Below are 18363 nucleotides of genomic sequence, written 5' to 3'. Positions count from 1 at the left end.
GGACGAGAGACCCGTGGGGGACGGACTCGTGGACCAGCCGTGTGGATAAGAACTAGAAGGAGGGACGCAGACATGGACAGGGGGAACCAAGAGCAGTTATGTAGGGGTGACCGACGCCCTGCAGTGGAAAAAACCCTGCCGCCCCTGCTCTGGGCCAGATCGCTGTAGCCAAAGCGCTGTGGCCGGGTTGGGGTGTGAGGATAGCGGGTGGCGGATACTGGAGGGGACAAAAGGCGGGGCTTCAGAGGCCACACTTCGGTCCCCGGGGCCGAAACAGACTTTGGCCCCGCCGCCCCCACCTGCAGCACAGCCCTGAACCCGCGCGTCACTCCCAGCGGAAACGAGGCGCAGCCCGGGCTTCTGGCGAGGTGCGCGCCTCCCGGCCCCCGCTCCGACGCTTCGCAGCTCCGGGTCCGCTGCCCGCATCTCTCCGCCGAGCGGGGGCGGAGACAGAGCTGCACCTACCAGGATCTGCGACTCGAGCGGCGGTGCAGCCAGCGGAGACAACATCCCAGCCCGGACGGCGCCCTGGGTCCACCGGCGCGAAGGGTCGGAGCGGAACCGGGAAGGCGGGAGGCGCCCCGCCGACTAAACAGCGCGTCGCAGGTCAGTGTGCGGCGCCGGCTGTGCTGGCTGCAGTTAGGAAAACTTTGGTTTGCGTGTCGGCTGCCGGGAGGAGGGCGCGGAGTGCGCAGCTCCAGCCCAGGGCCTCCGTGCGCCCCACCGGGTATACTTGGGCCCTGGGAGCCGGCATCTCCTGCGCCCTGACACTGCGGAGCCCTGGCGCCCACCGAGGGCCGCCGGAGCGTCGGGTCCTTTCCAGAGACTCTGCCCCGCCGAGCCGGGCGCGCTCCGCGGAACCCACACTCGCGCCTCCCGCAGTCCCCGCCCGTTCTTGGCTGGGGCTCTGCGGCGGCGCGGGCTCGGACCCCGCGGGCGAGCGAGTTTCGCGTCCTTCTCGGCCTTGCAGCGATGGGGAGGTGATGAGGGCAGCCGGCGGCCGCAGGATATCTGAGAGGATTCGGGCAGGGGCCTCGCGGGCGCGGTTCGGCGCCGCAGCGGGAACGGCGCGCGCTCGACTGCCGGAGCGCGCGGGTCGGAGGGGCGGACTTGGGCGCGTCTCCGCAGGTGCCTGCGGCCGCCTAGCTGTGGGAGGTGCGGGCCGGGCGCGGGGCGCGGGTTAGCTGGGGCTGCGGAGCCGTTTGCAGTCACTGTCTTCACAAATGCGAGTCACACAGGGGCCAGCAGCTGGGCCCCCGGAGCCTACTGGGGCCATACAGCTTTGGCACCAGGACCCCAGGCCCCTTGTCGGAGAACCGGGGTCCAGAGGTGCGCCTGCCCCCAGCAGAGGGTCAATAGCTTCTCCTCTCGGGCGTGCTATTTCCCAAAAGGAGGGCCGTGTCCCCCGGGCGGGCGGTGCGGGGACCGCTCTGCAGCGACTCTGGTCAGAACCCCTTCTCGTGGATGGCCATCGCCTCAGCCTGCCAGCTGTGCCCTGGCTCGGAGCAGAGGCGACGAAACGCGCACCCCGCCCCCATCGGTGTCCCGACGCTGTCGCCCCAGTCACCTTCCTGTGCCCTTCTCCGACAGCTCCTCGGGCTCGCACCCTCCCCGCTCTCGGGAAAAACTGAGGCAACAACTCCGTTCCGGAGGCCGCGAGGACTGTGAAGACGCCGCCAGAATCCTCGGCAGCCTGGAAATCCCATCACCTTGGTTCCCTGAGACTTGGAGGTATAGGTTTGTTTATGTGTGTGTGTTGGGAAGGCGGGGTTGGGGGGGGTGCGGGTTCTGCAGAGGGATGTGGGGGTGCAGCTTCCCCAGGGCCCAGCACCAGAAACCTGGGGTCGCCTGCAGTAAGTAGAAGTAACCAGCCCTTTGGGGGTACACATGGGAAAGACAGCAAACCTTACCAGCTTGGGTCGTTTCTGAATATTTCTTATGAGCCCGGTGCCAGAGAACACTTTACCTGGCAAGTCATGACGTTCCCTGGGACAATCTCAGTGGCATCTTTTGTTCTGGCTTTGTCCCTTCCTTTGCATAGGGAAGGAGACACGTCTTTTGCTGGTGGCAGGCAGGCTTGCCTCATTCCAGGTGCAGCTGGCCTCCACATCCTGGCCTGGGCCTCCCACTGCAAGTCTGGACTTTCTCAGACCTGTCTAGGAAGGGTAGGGCAGGAGACCTCGAGTACCTCGGCTGCTGTAACTCAAGGCTGTACTCTTCTCTAGACCTGTGGGCTCTCTTTGCCCACTCTGAGGCAGGGCAGTTGTCTCTGCCCTTGGCTCCTGCAGCAGAGCTAAGCCTCAGATGCCCTGGAGGTGAAATGATTGGAGACAGTCTGGTGGGGGAGCCTTGGGCAGGGACTGATAGCTAATAGGAAGTGGGACTGGGGGACGAGTTTGTCGCAGATTTTTTCCAAGTGTGCACAAGAAGCACCCCCTATGGGGAGTGGAGCCTGGGATCTAATTAGCAAGCTCTCCATGTTAGGCCCATAGTAGGTGGAAGACCTGTTGGTTATAGGCATCTTAGCCCCCATTCTCAGACCCCTTAGCCCAGAGCACTCACATTTAGTGATGCATGTTTAGAAACTGTCATTGATTGAATTCCTAAGTGGCAAATATATAAGGATCTTCTAAAATCCTCACAGTCATCATCAGTAAAAATTATCCCCACTTTAGGAATGTGGAAACAGAGGCTCAGAGGAACAGCTTCTCCAGGGCTGGTAACTTGGGAGGAGACAGAGCCCCAGGCTTTGACACACTGCCTGCTGCCCCCTCTGAGCATGCTCTGGTCCCCTGCAGGCAGCATAAAGACAGGGTAACCTGGGGCAAAGGTGAGGGACTGGGTTTCCAGCTTGAAACTCATCTGTTAATTTCCACCACCACCACCACCGCCCACCCCCCCCCACCCCTGCCCCTTGCTGCTCTTTCTCACCATGGCCAGATAAATATTAATAACTTTTAGGGAGGAAGCATAGATCCTGTTTGGAGGTGGACTAAGAGGCTCAAAGGAAAGTAAAATTTCTTCCTGAATGACAGGAAAACTAGGAGTAGCTTGGGGAGAAAAACGCCACAGGAAAGACCCAGCCTATTATCTCCACAATGGCTTCTGAGGCACCTTGGCCCCTGTGGCGGTGTCTAGTTGTGCGTGCTCAGTCACGTTGTTGTGCCCAACTCTTTGCGACCCTATGGTCCATAACCCGCCAGGTTCCTCTGTCCGTGGGGATTCTCCAGGAAAGAACGTTGGAGTGAGTTGCCATTCCCTCCTCCAGGGGATCTTCCTGACCCAGGGATCGAACCCCCACCCCGCGTCTCCTGCATTACAAGCAGATTCTGTACCGCTGAGCCACTGGGGAAATCCATAGATATCACACAAATCAGGTACTCAAAACAGAACTCTACTTTCCTCTGTTTCCCCATTCCTAAAGTGGGGATACAGTGGGGGAAGCTGGTATCTAAGAAGCAAGGAGACATAAGAGAAGGAACATGGGAACATCTATCAAGTCCTGGCGAGCAGGAGGGTAAGAGAAGTGACTCTGGGAGTTCTCTGACCTTTCCCCCCTCAGCCACATCAATGGGACAGACCTCAGCCCAGAATGGGGCAGACCAGGTAGATGCCACAGCTCAACAGTCCTTGCACAGCAGGCTGCGTCCTGTGTGCGTGAGTACGTGTGTGTGCGAAAATGCACATACACAGGATTGCCCTGCGTAGAATCCACTCCTAACACTTTACAGATTATAATCAGTGAAACATGATTAACTGCACAAACACTGTGGGGATGTCTTCCTTAACAGGGAATTAAAAAACTAGACTCCAAATGGGAGAGATGTGTGGAACAAATTATTGGTATTTATGTAGCTCTGAATAGCTTTGATTTCCTTTAGTAGGAACTGACAGCTGGCTGACAGAAAACTCATCCAAGGAGAGAAAAGACATAAGTGAAGTATGAAATTTTGAATAACATTTTCAGGTAACTTTCTATTTCCATTTAGAGTGGGTGTCTAGAGGGGCGAATGTGGTTATGATTTGAATTGCTTCATTTATCTATAGAGATTTTTTAATAGGGCTCATAATTCTGAGATCCAATGCCTTTTACTTCTTTTTCCTACCTCCCAGTACCCTGGTGTCAGGGCAGCGAGCTGGGAATTGCACCATGTAGCCTATAGACTCTCAGTTTCTTCCGTTTTCAGCACGTGGCTTCCAAGGCTGGAGCCTCCCTGATCAGTCTGTTTAGAGAACAAATCTTCATTCCTTGCCTAGGAGAGTGGTCGTCTACTTGGGGTGGCGTAAAGTTCTGGGGGTCCAGTTGTTCTAGCCAGCCATCCTGTCATGTTCAACCCTGTGCCTCATTGCCAATTTCTGTGTCATTTGGAACCTCCATGTCCTAAGCTTCCGGGGTCCTCCCGGTAAACTGGCTCCTTTCTCGCTGGGGCCATCTCCCTAGGGAGGTTTACAATGTAGCTTCTACTATGTTAATGCAGTTAACCATGCCACCCCCACCTCTGCCTCCTCAGCATGTTTGAAATTGATCATCTGATATTACCCTCTTTCAGTTTTCTTTGTTCTTCAGAATAGATATCTTAAAAAAAAATAAACTAATTTTAGAAGGGCCTTGGGAGATGGAGACCATCTTGGTGACTCAGGTGGTGGAGAATATGCCTGCAATGCAGGAGACCTGGGTTCGATCACTGGGTTGGAAAGATCCCCTGGAGAAGATTGAGAGAGGCGGTAAAAGAGTAGAGTAAATATGCCATGATGAATCATGAGCCTTGTTAAAGACAATTTAATTTTAAAATAAAAGCAATTTATCCAGCTGTTTAATAATTAATATCTTATATTACTCATATCTTTAATGCTGAAATTATTGTATTTGGAAATTATAAGGAAAATGCCCTTAAAGGGGTATCTTATTCCATAGTTCACTTATTAGGTTCCATTTATGTTTACAAACATTATTTACAGATTCTAGAAAAACAACATTTTAAGTTTTTTATGTTATTTAAATAGCCTGTGAGTTAGAGACATGATGGGCTTCCCCAGTGGCTTAGTTGGTAAAGAATCTGCCTGCAATACAGGAGACCCGGGTTAGATCCTTGGGTCGGGAAGATCCCCTGGAGAAGGAAATGGCAACCCACTCCAGTATTCTTGCCTGGAGAGTCCCTGTGGACAGAGGATCCTGGTGGGCTACAGTCCATGGGATTGCAAAGAGTCAGACACAACTGAGTGACATTTTCACTTTTCACTTTCGAGACATGATAAAAATAAAAAATGGCTAAATTCTGAGATAAAAACTTTAAAAAGAAGAGCACAGTGAGTAGGAAGGCACACAGGAAAGTCTCTTTCCAGATGTTGTCTGATTTCATCACCGGCCCCCAGGGGATGAATGTTTTATGATTGTCTTCCACCAACGGGGAACCCAAGACTCTGAGAGGCTGAGATATTTGACCAGGGCACACAGCTAGAAACTAGGAGAGTCAGGGTGGAAGTCTGGGTCTACCTGACCTTCAGATTTTCTCCAGTTGAACAGTCTATTTGGAAAGTGTAACTGAACTGGGGGATCATTTATAAGCTAGATTATAACAGAGCCTGACTCAATGTGAATACGGTACTCGCACTGGCTGCCCTCGGTGAGGATGTTTCAAAGGAAGAGACGTGAGGCAGGAACATTTCTGAACTAGGATCACTGTAGGCTAGAGAAGTGGTCTTCATCCCAGGTGGGGCTTACCTCTGCGAAAAGTAAATTACTCAAACTTCAATATCAGCATTTTTGATGTGCAGATGGATGAGGTGAGAGAAAAGAACAGACTGAAAGAAGGTGAAGGCATGAAGACAAGGGGGTTATTCCAATAAAGTGCTGATTACAAGATGAGACACTAGGAAACCAAATATGTATACACATGGAGAATAAAGTACGTGGTAACATTTTTTTTTGAAAAATTTAATGTTTAAACAATTTCAAAATTTCTCTATCAAGTGTAAGCAGTTTAAAAAGTGAGCATCTAAAAAAAAAATAAAAAATAAAAAGTGAGCATCTGACATTTAAAATGGATAACCAAAAGGACCTACTGTACATCACAAGGAACTCTGCTCAGTGTTATGTGGTAGCCTGGATGGGAGGGGGGTTTGGGGGAGAATGGATACATTTATATGTATGGCCGAGTCCTTTCTCGTTCACCTGAAACTATCACAACATTGTTAGTCGGCTGTACCCCAATACAAAATTAAAAAATTTTTTTTAAAGTGATCAGTCCAGTAGCTTCAGTTCCGTTGCTCACTCGTGTCCGACTCTTCGCGACCCCATGAATCTCAGCACGCCAGGCCTTCCTGTCCATCACCAACTCCCGGAGTTCACTCAGACTCACATCCATTGAGTCAGTGATGCCATCCAGCCATCTCATCCTCTGTCGCCCCCTTCTCCTCCTGCCCCCAATCCCTCCCAGCATCAGAGTCTTTTCCAATGAGTCAACTCTTCGCATGAGGTGGCCAAAGTACTGGAGTTTCAGCTTTAGCATCATTCCTTCCAAAGAACACCCAGGACTGATCTCCTTTAGAATGGACTGGTTGGATCTCCTTGCAGTCCAAAGGACTCTCAAGAGTCTTCTCCAACACCATAGTTCAAAAGCGTCAATTCTTCGGCGCTCAGCTTTCTTCACAGTCCAACTCTCACATCCATACATGACTACTGGAAAAACCATAGCCTTGACTAGATGGACCTTTGTTGGCAAAGTAATGTCTCTGCTTTAATGGCAACCCACTCCAGTACTCTTGCCTGGAAAATCCCATGGATGGAGGAGCCTGGTGGGCTGCAGTCCATGGGGTCTCGAAGAGTCGGACACGGCTGAGCGACTTCACTTTCACTTTTCACTTTCATGCATTGGAGGAGGAAATGGCAACCCACTCCAATGTTCTTGCCTGGAGAATCCCAGGGACGGCAGGGCCTGGTGGGCTGCCGTCTATGGGGTCGCACAGAGTCGGACACGACTGAAGCGACTTAGCAGCAGCAGCAGGTTGGTCATAACCTTCCTTCCAAGGAGTAAGCATCTTTTAGTTTCATGGCTGAAGTCACCATCTGCAGTGATGTTGGAGCCCAAAAAAATAAAGTCCAACACTGTTTCCACTGTTTCCCCATCTATTTGCCATGAAGTGATGGGACCAGATGCCATGATCTTAGTTTTCTGAATGTTGAGCTTTAAGCCAAATTTTTCACTCTCCTCTTTCACTTTCATCAAGAGACTTTTTAGTTCCTCTTCACTTTCTGCCATAAGGGTGGTGTCATCTGCATATCTGAGGTTATTGATATTTCTCCCAGCAATCTTGATTCCAGCTTGTGCTTCTTCCAGCCCAGCGTTTCTCATGATGTACTCTGCATAGAAGTTAAATAAGCAGGGTGACAATATACAGCCTTGACGTACTCCTTTTCCTATCTGGAACCAGTCTGTTGTTCCATGTCCAGTTCTAACTGTTGCTTCCTGACCTGCATATAGGTTTCTCAAGAGGCAGGTCAGGTGGTCTGATATTCCCATCTCTTGAAGAATTTTCCACAGTTTATTGTGATCCACACAGTCAAAGGCTTTGGCATAGTCAATAAAGCAGAAATAGATGTTTTTCTGGAACTCTCTTGCTTTTTCGGTGATCCAGTAGCTTAGAAGTCTTTATAATGAGCAAGTTAAGCCATGTTGTTCTGACAGCTGGCAGTACTCAGGGGCGGGGTCTGCCTACAGCCGCATGGTAGACATCCTTGCTAGCTGCCGCCAGCTAGCGGTGCCACTTCCCAGCTTCTCTGAAGCCCTGGAGCTCACAGCATCTTCTCTTTCCACGGGACCACAGCGGAACCACTGCCCGGCTTAGCCATCCCAGCCAGCTCCCCTTCTTCTCCCAGTGAGAGGAAAACTTTCCCTGTGGGAGGGAAAGTTATGGCAGGAAGTGGGCAGGTTTAGCACTGTGAAGAAAGGTCTGTATGTGAGGATAGGTGAAAAAATTTGAATGTTGTTCCAAAAGATTTCTTTTAAAACTTTAAAAAAAAAAAAAAAAGTGGTTTGGCTCCAAATAGTAGAAACTATATTTAATACTGAAATCTGGTATCTGGCAACTGGTTCTCATTTGAATATCTCTCTCAAATGCTACTTTTGGTCAGAGGTGTTTTTACATGATTGATACTATTTCCTCTTCTTGAATGACAGTTACAGAGTAGTTTTTATATTTTAGATTATGTTCCAGCTCATTTCTATAAGTCTCTTTGCTTTATTAAACCCATTTGTATATGAAAAATGCTAAAAGAAGGGTTTTTTTGTGATCACTGTCTCATGTGAGCTCTTTTCAGGTGTTTCACATTCTGAATAGACCTCTGAATTGGGCCCCAATCTGTCAGCCAGCCATAAATTCCTAGGTTGCAGGTACGTCTGGCTGTGGAATAGCTTTTTTAGAAGGTTGCACAGAGGACAAAAATAATATATTTTATGTATTACTTTCATTGTATTTATAGATACATATATTGAGTGGTTGTTCTTTGCTTAACATCGTTAATGAAACTGAAGTGGAAATGAATAAGTATATCCTTTTGAATACTGCTTATAGAAGCTTACTAGTTGAAATACCTTGAAAGTCTAGGCGTAAATACTATTGAAAACACCACAAAAAGTGATTTATGTTGTGAAAACTGAGACCTAATATGGTTCTTTATAAATTTTAATTATGAGACATTCTTACATAAATATTATGTTCTTTTTTGTATACATGTCCCATTTTACAATAGAGAATAGTAGTGTTGTATAGAGGAGTATATGAAGTATATACTATTTGAAGAATAAAAATAAAACAGACACCTATATACACACCATCCAGGTTGAGAGACAGAACATCACGTGAATCTTAAAAACCTCTCCGTGTCCCTCCCAAAGTGCGTTATTCTCCTGATCCCCACCAAGAGGTCACTTGGTCTTGACTTTTGTGTAGATCGTTCCCTTTGCTTCTTTTTTCCCCAGTTTCCCACTTGTATATAATCCTTAAGTAGACTATTTATTTTTTGGTAAACTGGGTAGGAAGCACAAATTAGTTGAATAAAGGAAGATCAGTATTGCCAAAATATGGCAAAAGTTCTCAGGAGAAGATAAGTTGAACAATCTCTGGATCTCAGTTCAGCTCAGCATCCCTGAGTGTGTACGAGAGCCCTTCTGGGCAAGGTCTTGAGTGAATCCTGGGAAACCTGGATTTACCATGACAGGGGGCAGGCTACAGTGTCGACCAGATACTGGATATCCAAAGGCAGTGGGTCTTGAGTCTCCTCCTAAGCTCAGGGCTTTCTGGTGGCTCACACAGTAAAGAATCTGCCTGTGGTGCAGGAGACCCAGGTTTGATCCCTGGGTCAGGAAGATCCCCTAGAGAAGGGAATGGCTACCCACTCCAGTATTCTTGCTTGGAGAATTCCATGGACAGGGGAGCCTGGCAGGCTATAGTCCATAGGGTCTCAAAGAGTCGGACATGACTGAGCAACTAACACACACACACACACACACACACACACACACCATGACTTATCCCCAGATCTCAGAGCAGGTCAAAGCAGAACATTTGAGCAGGGCTGAAATGAGTGTCATTGGTTGCCCCAGAAAGCAGAGGATGGAGGGGAGAGCAGAGATACGGTGAGGAAAAAGCAAGCTGGTTAAAGAACTGAGGTCAGGCTCACCTGGGTCAACTGGAGGACTCAGTCAACTGGTCCTCAGTTAACAAGATGGTAAAATGTCAGCATAATCTCAAAGAGGATGCCTGTGCACATTCATTATCCTGGCATCTCACCATATTCCTGGGGATTATTGTTGCTTCTCCTCTGATGATCTCCAGATCTCGTTTCTTCTTTCTTGTTCCACCATTTCATCTTGATAGATTGTATTCTTCAGTAGATTCTTGAAAGTGAATTGGGATTCAATTGAAAGTGATTCCCAATTATTGACTAATGGTTTAGCTAGTATAAAATTCTAACTTGGGAATCATTTATCCTTCAGATTAAAAAAAAAAAGATATCCCTCTGTTGTCTCTCATTATTGTTGTTGATATATCTGAATCCATTGTAATTCTTGATCCTCTACTAGGTGACTTATCCATTCCACTCCCCTTACTTGCCTCCAAACTTGTGGAATCTTCCCTGTTCTCAGTGTTCTGGAAATTTATAACCATGAGCCATGGTCAGCGTCTGTCTTCATCCACTGTGCTGTGTTCTAATTGAGCCCTTTCAATTCAAGAACTTGAGTCCCTCATGTCTAGAAAATTTTCTTGATCTTATTCATCATTTCCTCTCCTGCTCACCCATTCCTCCACCCCCACTATTTTCTCTAGCAGGAACTTCTGTTGGATCACAGATTTCCTGATCTAGTCCTCTAATTTTCTCGTTTTTTTTTTTCTTTCTATTCTTTTTGCTTGACTGTGTTAGAGATTTTATCAACATTATTATTCAACCCTTCTATTGACTTTTGCAGTTTGTATCACGTTTTTATCTTTTGAGAGCTTTTTATGGTCTCTGAATATTCTTTTTAATAGACTTCGTATCGTTTCATGGTTACAATATCTTCTTATCCTTTAGAGGATGAGTTTTGGAAGCTTTCATTTTCTGGACTTTTCCAGGTTACATTTTCTATTTGTTCTGGTCTCTACCTTGAATATAAGAGGCTTTTTTGTTTGCATGCTCATGATTAAAGGGCTTGGGTTAAAAAGCTAATGTGTAGCTTTGAGCACATGCGGGACGTTTATACCCCTCGGTGGGATGATTTGGGTGGCATATTGAGGAATCCCTGTGATTAGTATTCTAGGTATTTTCTCCTTGGTAGGTCACATTCTTGAGAGAAGCCTATTCTGTTTTCTTCTGAAGAATAAAGATATGGCTGCTGTCCTTCTTGAAGATGAGTAGGGGGGCGATGCTGTGAGTCCTTTCATATTGATGGTCAGTACGCATACCATCGTCATTGTGGTGCAGTGGTAAAGAATCTGCTTGCAGTGCAGGAGATGTGGGTTTGCAAGGGTTCAGTACCTGAATTGGGAAGATTGAGCAACTTAACTTTCACTTTTCACTTTCATGCATTGGAGAAGGAAATGGCAACCCACTCCAGTATTCTTGCCTGGAGAATCCCAGGGACAGCGGAGCCTGGTGGGCTGCCGTCTATGGGGTCACACAGAGTCGGACACGACTGAAGCGACTTAGCAGCAGCAGCAGTAGCAGCTTGGAGAAGGAAATGGCAACCTGTTCCAGTATTCTTGCCTGAGAAATTCCATGGACAGAGAAGCCTGGCAGGCCACACTCCATGAGGTGCTAGAAGAGTCGGACATGACTTAGTGACTAAACAAGAAGCATACAGTCACTTATTCTCCTGTTTTCTTGTCCTCAGATATACCCAGTGTCTCTCAGTCCAGAGATTCTCTGTTTCACCATGTGTGGAGAATAAACTGGACATCTTTTGAGGTGGGAGATGACAGTCTTCTGTCTCCCTGGCTTGGAGTGGCGAAGTGTTTCTCAAATTTTACTGTGCACGCAAGTCACCTGGGGATCTAGCTGAACCATAGGCTCTGATTCAGTAGGTCTGGGGTCGGAGCCTGAGATTTTGCACATTTAACAAGTTTCAGGTAGTGCTGCTGCTGCTGGTCCAACGTAGGACCACCACACTTCTCGTAGCAAGTCCCAGGGATCTAACTGCCTCTCTCACGGTCCTTCTCCTAACCCTCTAGGAGGGCTGTACTCTCCACTTGCTCACTAGCTAGTTCTAGAGCCTCCAGCTGCTGCCTCTTTTGAGGATTCTGTGGTGTACGTGGGGTAGCTCTCAACCCTGCCACGCTGACTCAAGGCACAGCCTTTTCAGGTTGGCTGAGTCAGTCACCACTGGCTCGTTTGCTTTCTGGCTTCCAAAATGCCGCTGTCACCTTCTGTCCTTTGCCTGCTATCGTTGTGAGTTTATGTCTTTCTGGAAAAAAAAAAATCTTTACTTTCAGGGGGTTTCAGGCAGGGTTAAAAATTAGCTGTGTTTGTTCTGCCGTATCACCCTAAACATAATCATCTGCTAAAGTATTTTCCTAAAGTTGATTATGGTATTGGTATAAAGCCTGATCTGTGATAAAAACTGTGCTAATTAAAGTCTTCAGGTCTTTGCACAGGAGTGGTCTCTACTTCTCCGCTCCCCCTTTTTCTTCCTGCCAAACGCTTTCACAGTCATCAAGGCTCAGCTCAAATGACTGGTCTCTGTGAAGCCCCCATTCCATCCTCACACTATTAACGTCTGTGTGTGCTCATGATTTTAACCCATAACCAGCTGCTTATTCCAAACAGCTGTATAAGCTCCTCAGGGCTGGGGCCTGCACCGTTATAGCTCAGAGCCCATCACAATATTAAGAGCTTATAGCTGTTTATCACCGAATTAATTTCTGTGTACATGTCGATCCCTTTTTTCTTCACTTTCTTTCTGCTCTCTTCATCTCTTCCTTCTTTTAAGAAGTCATATTTATTATCTATTCTACTGTCCAATAGAAATTCATGTCCAATATTCTTAATCTTAAAAGTAAATGACTAAAATAAATAATCCTTTTCAATTTATCAAAGCTACCAAGTTAAATGAAATAGACTTAAATATTACATAAACTTTTATTTGCTTTTTATCCCTAGCTCCAAGGACTGTTATAAAACTAACATTTTCTTGGCTCTCGATAAAGATATAATTCTTACCACCTAATGAAATTATCTGTTGAGTGAGTTTGAATCTAAATGATTTAAATAAATTAAACATAAATCATTTTCCATTTTAATGATAACAATAAAATGTTTATGAAGTCTACATGTCTTCATTTGTTTTTAGCCTAGAAAACTCCTTTGGAGCAGCTGTCAAAATTCAACCCAATAGTACATTGCTAACCCTGTAACCTCGGAGAAGGCAATGGCACCCCACTTCAGTACTCTTGCCTGGAAAATCCCATGGACGGAGGAGCCTGGTAGGCTGCAGTCCATGGGGTCACGAAGAGTCGGACATGACTGAGTGACTTCACTTTCACTTTTCACTTTCATGCATTGGAGAAGGAAATGGCAACCCACTCCAGTGTTCTTGCCTGGAGAATCCCAGGGACAGGAGAGCCTGGTGGGCTGCCGTCTCTGGGGTCACACAGAGTCGGACACGACTTAAGAGACTTAGCAGCAGCAGCAGCAGCAACCCTGTAACCTAGTTAGTATATGACTTAAATAATGGAATCAAGAAAAATGCAGAATCACATGCTCATCATTCCTATCTCAGTGTCAGACACGTCAGTTCTTTTAACATCTTGTAGTCCAGATATTTTTCATCCTTTAAAAGAAACATCAAAATGCCCCTCAAATTGGAAATCTAGATCTTAATTATGTTATTTAATTGAAGAGCATGTTTAAGTAATTTAATACTAAGAAGTATTTTATATTAAGCTATCATAAACATGCTCTATTTTAGTTGATTCAGTTGCAGTTACACAGAAATTTGGCTTTTTTGCTTAAATTTGCATTCTAATGTTATTTTAAAAATATTTTTTCCAAGTAGAAAATAAGATGATGATTAGTTAATATGGGATTTAGAGAAATATCAGGCCAGTGTTATGTCATAAATATTCAATGAAGATTTTAAAAGTAAATTTTAGTTTGAATGCCCTAAAGGTTGTTACTATTCTAAAATTATTTTTAATTTTGCAGCTCACTATTTTGCTCTGTATTTATTAAAGAACAATCTTATTTATGTCTTCTTTCTCTAGACATATTTCAGAAATTGTGACTAACAACATGAATATAAATTGGGACATTGATTCCAACTAATCTTTTGTTCTTCATCTTCTTTGATAACCAGGTATTGATTCTGACTTTTGAAGATGGATGAATGTGTAGAAATTTCCAGTGATGGAAATTCCCTAATTAAAGCGGTCCATCAGAGCCGGCTTCGCCTTACAAGACTCTTGTTGGAAGGCGGCGCTTACATCAATGAGAGCAATGACCGTGGGGAAACACCTTTAATGATTGCTTGTAAGACCAAACATGTTGATCACCAGAGTGTCAGTAAAGCCAAAATGGTTAAATACCTGTTAGAAAACAATGCTGATCCCAACATACAGGACAAATCTGGGAAAACTGCCTTAATGCATGCTTGCTTAGAAAAAGCTGGTCCTGAAGTTGTTTCGTTGCTCCTAAAGAGCGGGGCTGACCTCAGCTTGCAAGATCATTCTAGTTCCTCAGCCCTGGTTTATGCTATAAATTCAGAAGACAGAGAGACCCTGAAAGTTCTCCTTAGTGCTTGCAAGGCAAAGGGGAAAGAAGTCATTATCATAACAACAGCAAAATCGCCCTCTGGCAGGCACACCACCAAACAGTACTTAAATATGCCTCCTGGGGGTATGGATGGGTGTCATACTCCAGCGACCTGTGCCACTCCTTCAGAAATAGACTTAAAAACAGCCTCACCACCACTTTCACATTCTTCTGAAACTGAAACACTTTTTGGCTTTAAAGATCTGGAGCCTGCAGGAAGCAGTGATGATACTGGGGATCGAGGCTCCCCTGTGAGGAAGCCTGGTCTGACCCCTAATGGGCCCAAGCTCCCTCAGGCTTCTCACTGGATCAGGAGTCCTCCTTTATTAATGCACAGAGTGGCCTCCTTACAAGAGGAGCTTCAGGATATTACTCCAGAGGAAGAATTATCTTACAAAGCCAACCGGCTGGCACTTTCCAAGCGATTCATTACTAGGCACCAAAGTATTGATGTAAAAGACACTGCGCATTTGCTAAGAGCCTTTGATCAGGCCAGCTCAAGAAAGATGTCATTTGATGAAGTAAATCATCAGTCATTTTTTTCAGAAGGAAATCAGCAATGCATTGACATCCCAGTGGATCAGGAGCCAGACTCTAACCAGACAATATTTGCTTCCACCCTAAGAAGTATAGTTCAAAAAAGAAACTCAGGAGCAAATCACTACAGCTCTGATTCCCAGCTCTCAGCTGGTCTTACCCCTGCAGCTTCAGACGATGGCAAAGCATTTATAGGAAAAAAAAAGATTCTCTCACCATCTTCTTCCTTGTTATCAGGGTCCAAAGAATTGTTGGAGAATATCCCCCCAGGTCCCCTGAGCAGGAGAACTCATGCCCTTTTAGAAAGGCGTGGTTCAGGAGCTTTCCCTTTAGATCACAACAGTACACAAACCAGACCAGGATTCCTGCCACCCTTAAATGTGAACCCTCACCCTCCCATATCAGATATCAATGTCAGCAACAAGATTTCCAGCCTTCTTTCTTGTGGTCAAAAAGTGCTTATGCCAACAGTTCCTATTTTCCCCAAAGAATTCAAAAGTAAAAAGATGTTGTTAAGGAGACAATCATTGCAAACAGAACAAATTAAGCAGTTAGTTAATTTTTAAGACATGGCTAGAAAGTACGTTTTTGTTCACATTTTATCAGAGAAATATGGAACTAGAAGATTCAAATGTTCATCCTTTTAAAACTTCTAATTGGATAGTTCATAATAGTTAGGGGTTATCAAAATGTACTGTGTACCATCATACTATGCATTGTAGATATACAAATAATAGATAATTTTTGAAAAGAGATTCTCTCAAATAAAATTAAGCCAATTTTTTTTAAACCTTCCATATTTAACAAACTTTATGTGGTCCAAGTTTTTAATTTAAACAAAAATAAGCAAACAAAGAAGGTTACATATGTTGGAGATAACTTTAAAGTTTTCAATTTTGCCAAAATTTTATTAGGAAGCATTGTGTTCAAATCAGTGATTTTTAAAAAAGCATTTCAAGATTGTAATTTGCCATGATGCCAACATCGTAAAAGAAAACATTAACAGTTATAAAGTGTTCTATGATCAATAAGCCTAAGCTACAAAGAAAGAATGAACTAATTCTTGAAAAATCTTGACTCCAGGTAGGTGACAATCTAATTAATATTTTTAATGGTCAACCAGTATAGTAGACAAGGCAGCTAATATGTGTTGTCAGCTTAATCAGTGTCAAAATGGTTTATAGCTTATAAAACTCAGATCTGCTGAGTTTTATAAGCTGGTTATAATCTATGCCAAATGTTTGTGTGCTGTTTTTTGCTTTGCCTTTTTTTTTTAATAGGATCTTTTCTGCTTTTTATTCTATTTCCCAAGAGCAAACACAGTAAGACTAAAGCAAGAATAGAATACTTTTAAAATACATAAAATATTAGAGGCAGTGAAAAGAAATTATAACAACAAAAATGTTAGTTTGTTGCTTGACGTTGTGACAGTGTACTGAAATTTCTTACAGATACTAAGCTTCTGCAATATTGAATTTACAGGATTATTAGTCAAAGGAACATTTCTGTTCATTTGCTGTTGACAGAACCTTTTTTCTTATTTTATATTATGGGCATTTTCAGTCACACAAAAGTAAAGAGAATAGTTCAATGAGCCTTCATATATACAGTATAATAGAGTATTGATTTTTTAAAACATGAAGGCATTTTGGAATAATATTAACTCTTTAGTCTGTAAACTCAATGTGGATCCAGATTTTTTTTTAATCCTCATATAATGTCCTTCTTTATCTATCTTTATGACATTTGTTTTAAAGTGTATTTTGTCTGAAATGAGTATTGCTACCTCCAATTTCTTGTCATCTCCGTTTGCAAGAAATACCTTTTTCCATCCCCTTACTTTAAATTTATGTGTGTCCTTCGCCCCAGACGGGTCATTTGCAGGCAGCATGTTGTAGGCTCTTGTTTTCTTATCCTATCAACCACTCTGCATCTTTCAATTGGAGCATTTAATCCATTGACATTTAAGGGAATTACTGATAGGTGTGTATTTATTGCCTTTGTAAACCTTGTTTTCCAGTAATTTTTTGTTTCTTCTTTGTTCCTTTTTTTTTTTAATTTTTGTTTTTCCTTTTGTACTTTGATGAGTTTCATTTTTGTGTGCTTATGTTCTCTTCTTTTTGGTTTTTGTGAGTCTGTTGAATGTTTTTGATATATGGTTGCCCTGTTTTTCAAGTGTGTTAATCCACTACAATATCTACTTGCAGTCCAGTTGCCTGTTACCATATCTTAGTGCAGTTCAGCTCAGTGTGTGCATGCTTAGTCACGTCCAACTCTTCGCAGTCCCAGGGACTGTAGCCTACCAGACTGCTCTGTCCATGGAATTTTCCAGGCAAGACTACTAGAGTGGGTTTTTGCCTTTTTTTCTTTTTAATGTTATTTTATGGAATTCTCTCTCTGTATCTTTTCATCCCTGTTATTGTTTTTTGAAGCTTAGTCATAGATTCCCAATGACAATATAATACAACTGTTAAAAGCATTTCTTGTTTTCTTGTATCAAACTATTCTTCTCTTTCGAAAGACAACTGAAAAAAAGTTTGGGATTTATCACAAGAGAAACTAAATGCTTGCTTTGTTGTAAAAAAGAAAAAACTGATTATTAGATTATATTAGGTTAGCTAAAATAAAGAAAGCCAGTAGAAATTTAATTACAAAATATATTAAGTATTCGGTCAATATTAAAGAATATCTTTTTATTTCTGAGATATAATTATTAGATATTTATATAATTAGAATAATAAGGGTAATTTCCTTAGTGTGACATTCCAATCATCTAGTATTTAGGACCTGTGAATAATTTCTAACAAATGAATGTGATACTACTATCATAAAATATTATGGATATATTAGCTATATTATTTCAAAATATGGTGTCTATACAGAGTCCTTATTTCAAGTTAGCAGTTTTACAACAAAGAGTAAATCAAACTATACAGAACCTAAGTGTATTAATTTGAGGTCCTAGCAATTGACACAATGCTTTTCTTCATAACTTGATATAAGCAAGTTGTATAACATAGTAATTAATTTCTTGTGGCTTTTATTTGAAAAATAGATGGAAACTGGAAGTTTTCCATTTAATGTTTTGAAAAACATTTATATTAATTGCATTAAAAGAATTTTTTGGTTCAGAACTTAGAATCGTGCCTGATGTTTATAGGTAACTCAACCCTTTTTGGAAGTTTTAATACTGAGAAAAGTTCTTGGCTTTAAGTTGTAAGGATACAGTTTGGAAGAATATGTAGTTCGATTAGTTCATAAACAATGATATCAATAAAGATTTAAATGTCATTTTGAGTATCAGTGCTATTTTTTACTTTTCAGTATTTAGTACACATGCTGCTGCTGCTAAGTCGCTTCAGTCGTGTCCGACTCAGTGCGACCCCATAGACGGCAGCCCACCAGGCTCCCCCCGTCCCTGGGATTCTCCAGGCAAGAACACTGGAGTGGGTTGCCATTTCCTTCTCCAATGCATGGAAGTGAAAAGTGAAAGTGAAGTCGCTCAGTCGTGTCCGACTCTTAGCGACCCCATGGACTGCAGC

The 18363-nt window shown here is 43.9% G+C and overlaps 1 protein-coding gene across 5 annotated transcripts; it reads left to right on the top strand.

The window, feature by feature from the left end:
• Positions 1–403: 403 nt before the first annotated feature.
• ANKRD34B (ankyrin repeat domain 34B) lies at positions 404–18086 on the top strand. 5 transcript variants are annotated; one of them, XM_055566823.1, is made up of 5 exons: positions 404–606; positions 1591–1731; positions 3204–3377; positions 3885–3967; positions 13830–18086. In XM_055566823.1, the coding sequence occupies exon 5, from the start codon at positions 13852–13854 to the stop codon at positions 15385–15387; it is 1536 nt and encodes a 511-aa protein (XP_055422798.1). In that variant the 5' UTR covers positions 404–606; positions 1591–1731; positions 3204–3377; positions 3885–3967; positions 13830–13851; the 3' UTR covers positions 15388–18086. The 5 variants fall into 5 exon arrangements, 3 of the variants coding, with proteins under 3 accessions (XP_055422798.1, XP_055422800.1, XP_055422799.1); XR_008709592.1 differs by lacking the exons at positions 3204–3377; positions 13830–18086 and adding an exon at positions 5776–5922; XR_008709593.1 differs by lacking the exons at positions 3204–3377; positions 13830–18086 and adding an exon at positions 5776–5922 and having other exon boundaries at positions 3882–3967.
• The last annotated feature ends 277 nt before the right edge of the window (positions 18087–18363 follow it).

This window comes from Bubalus kerabau, chromosome 1 (genome assembly GCF_029407905.1).
Source record: "Bubalus kerabau isolate K-KA32 ecotype Philippines breed swamp buffalo chromosome 1, PCC_UOA_SB_1v2, whole genome shotgun sequence".
Classification (NCBI taxonomy): Eukaryota; Metazoa; Chordata; class Mammalia; order Artiodactyla; family Bovidae; genus Bubalus; species Bubalus kerabau.
Note: the sequence above shows the minus strand (reverse complement) of the source record. Positions and strands in the feature narration are given on the sequence as shown.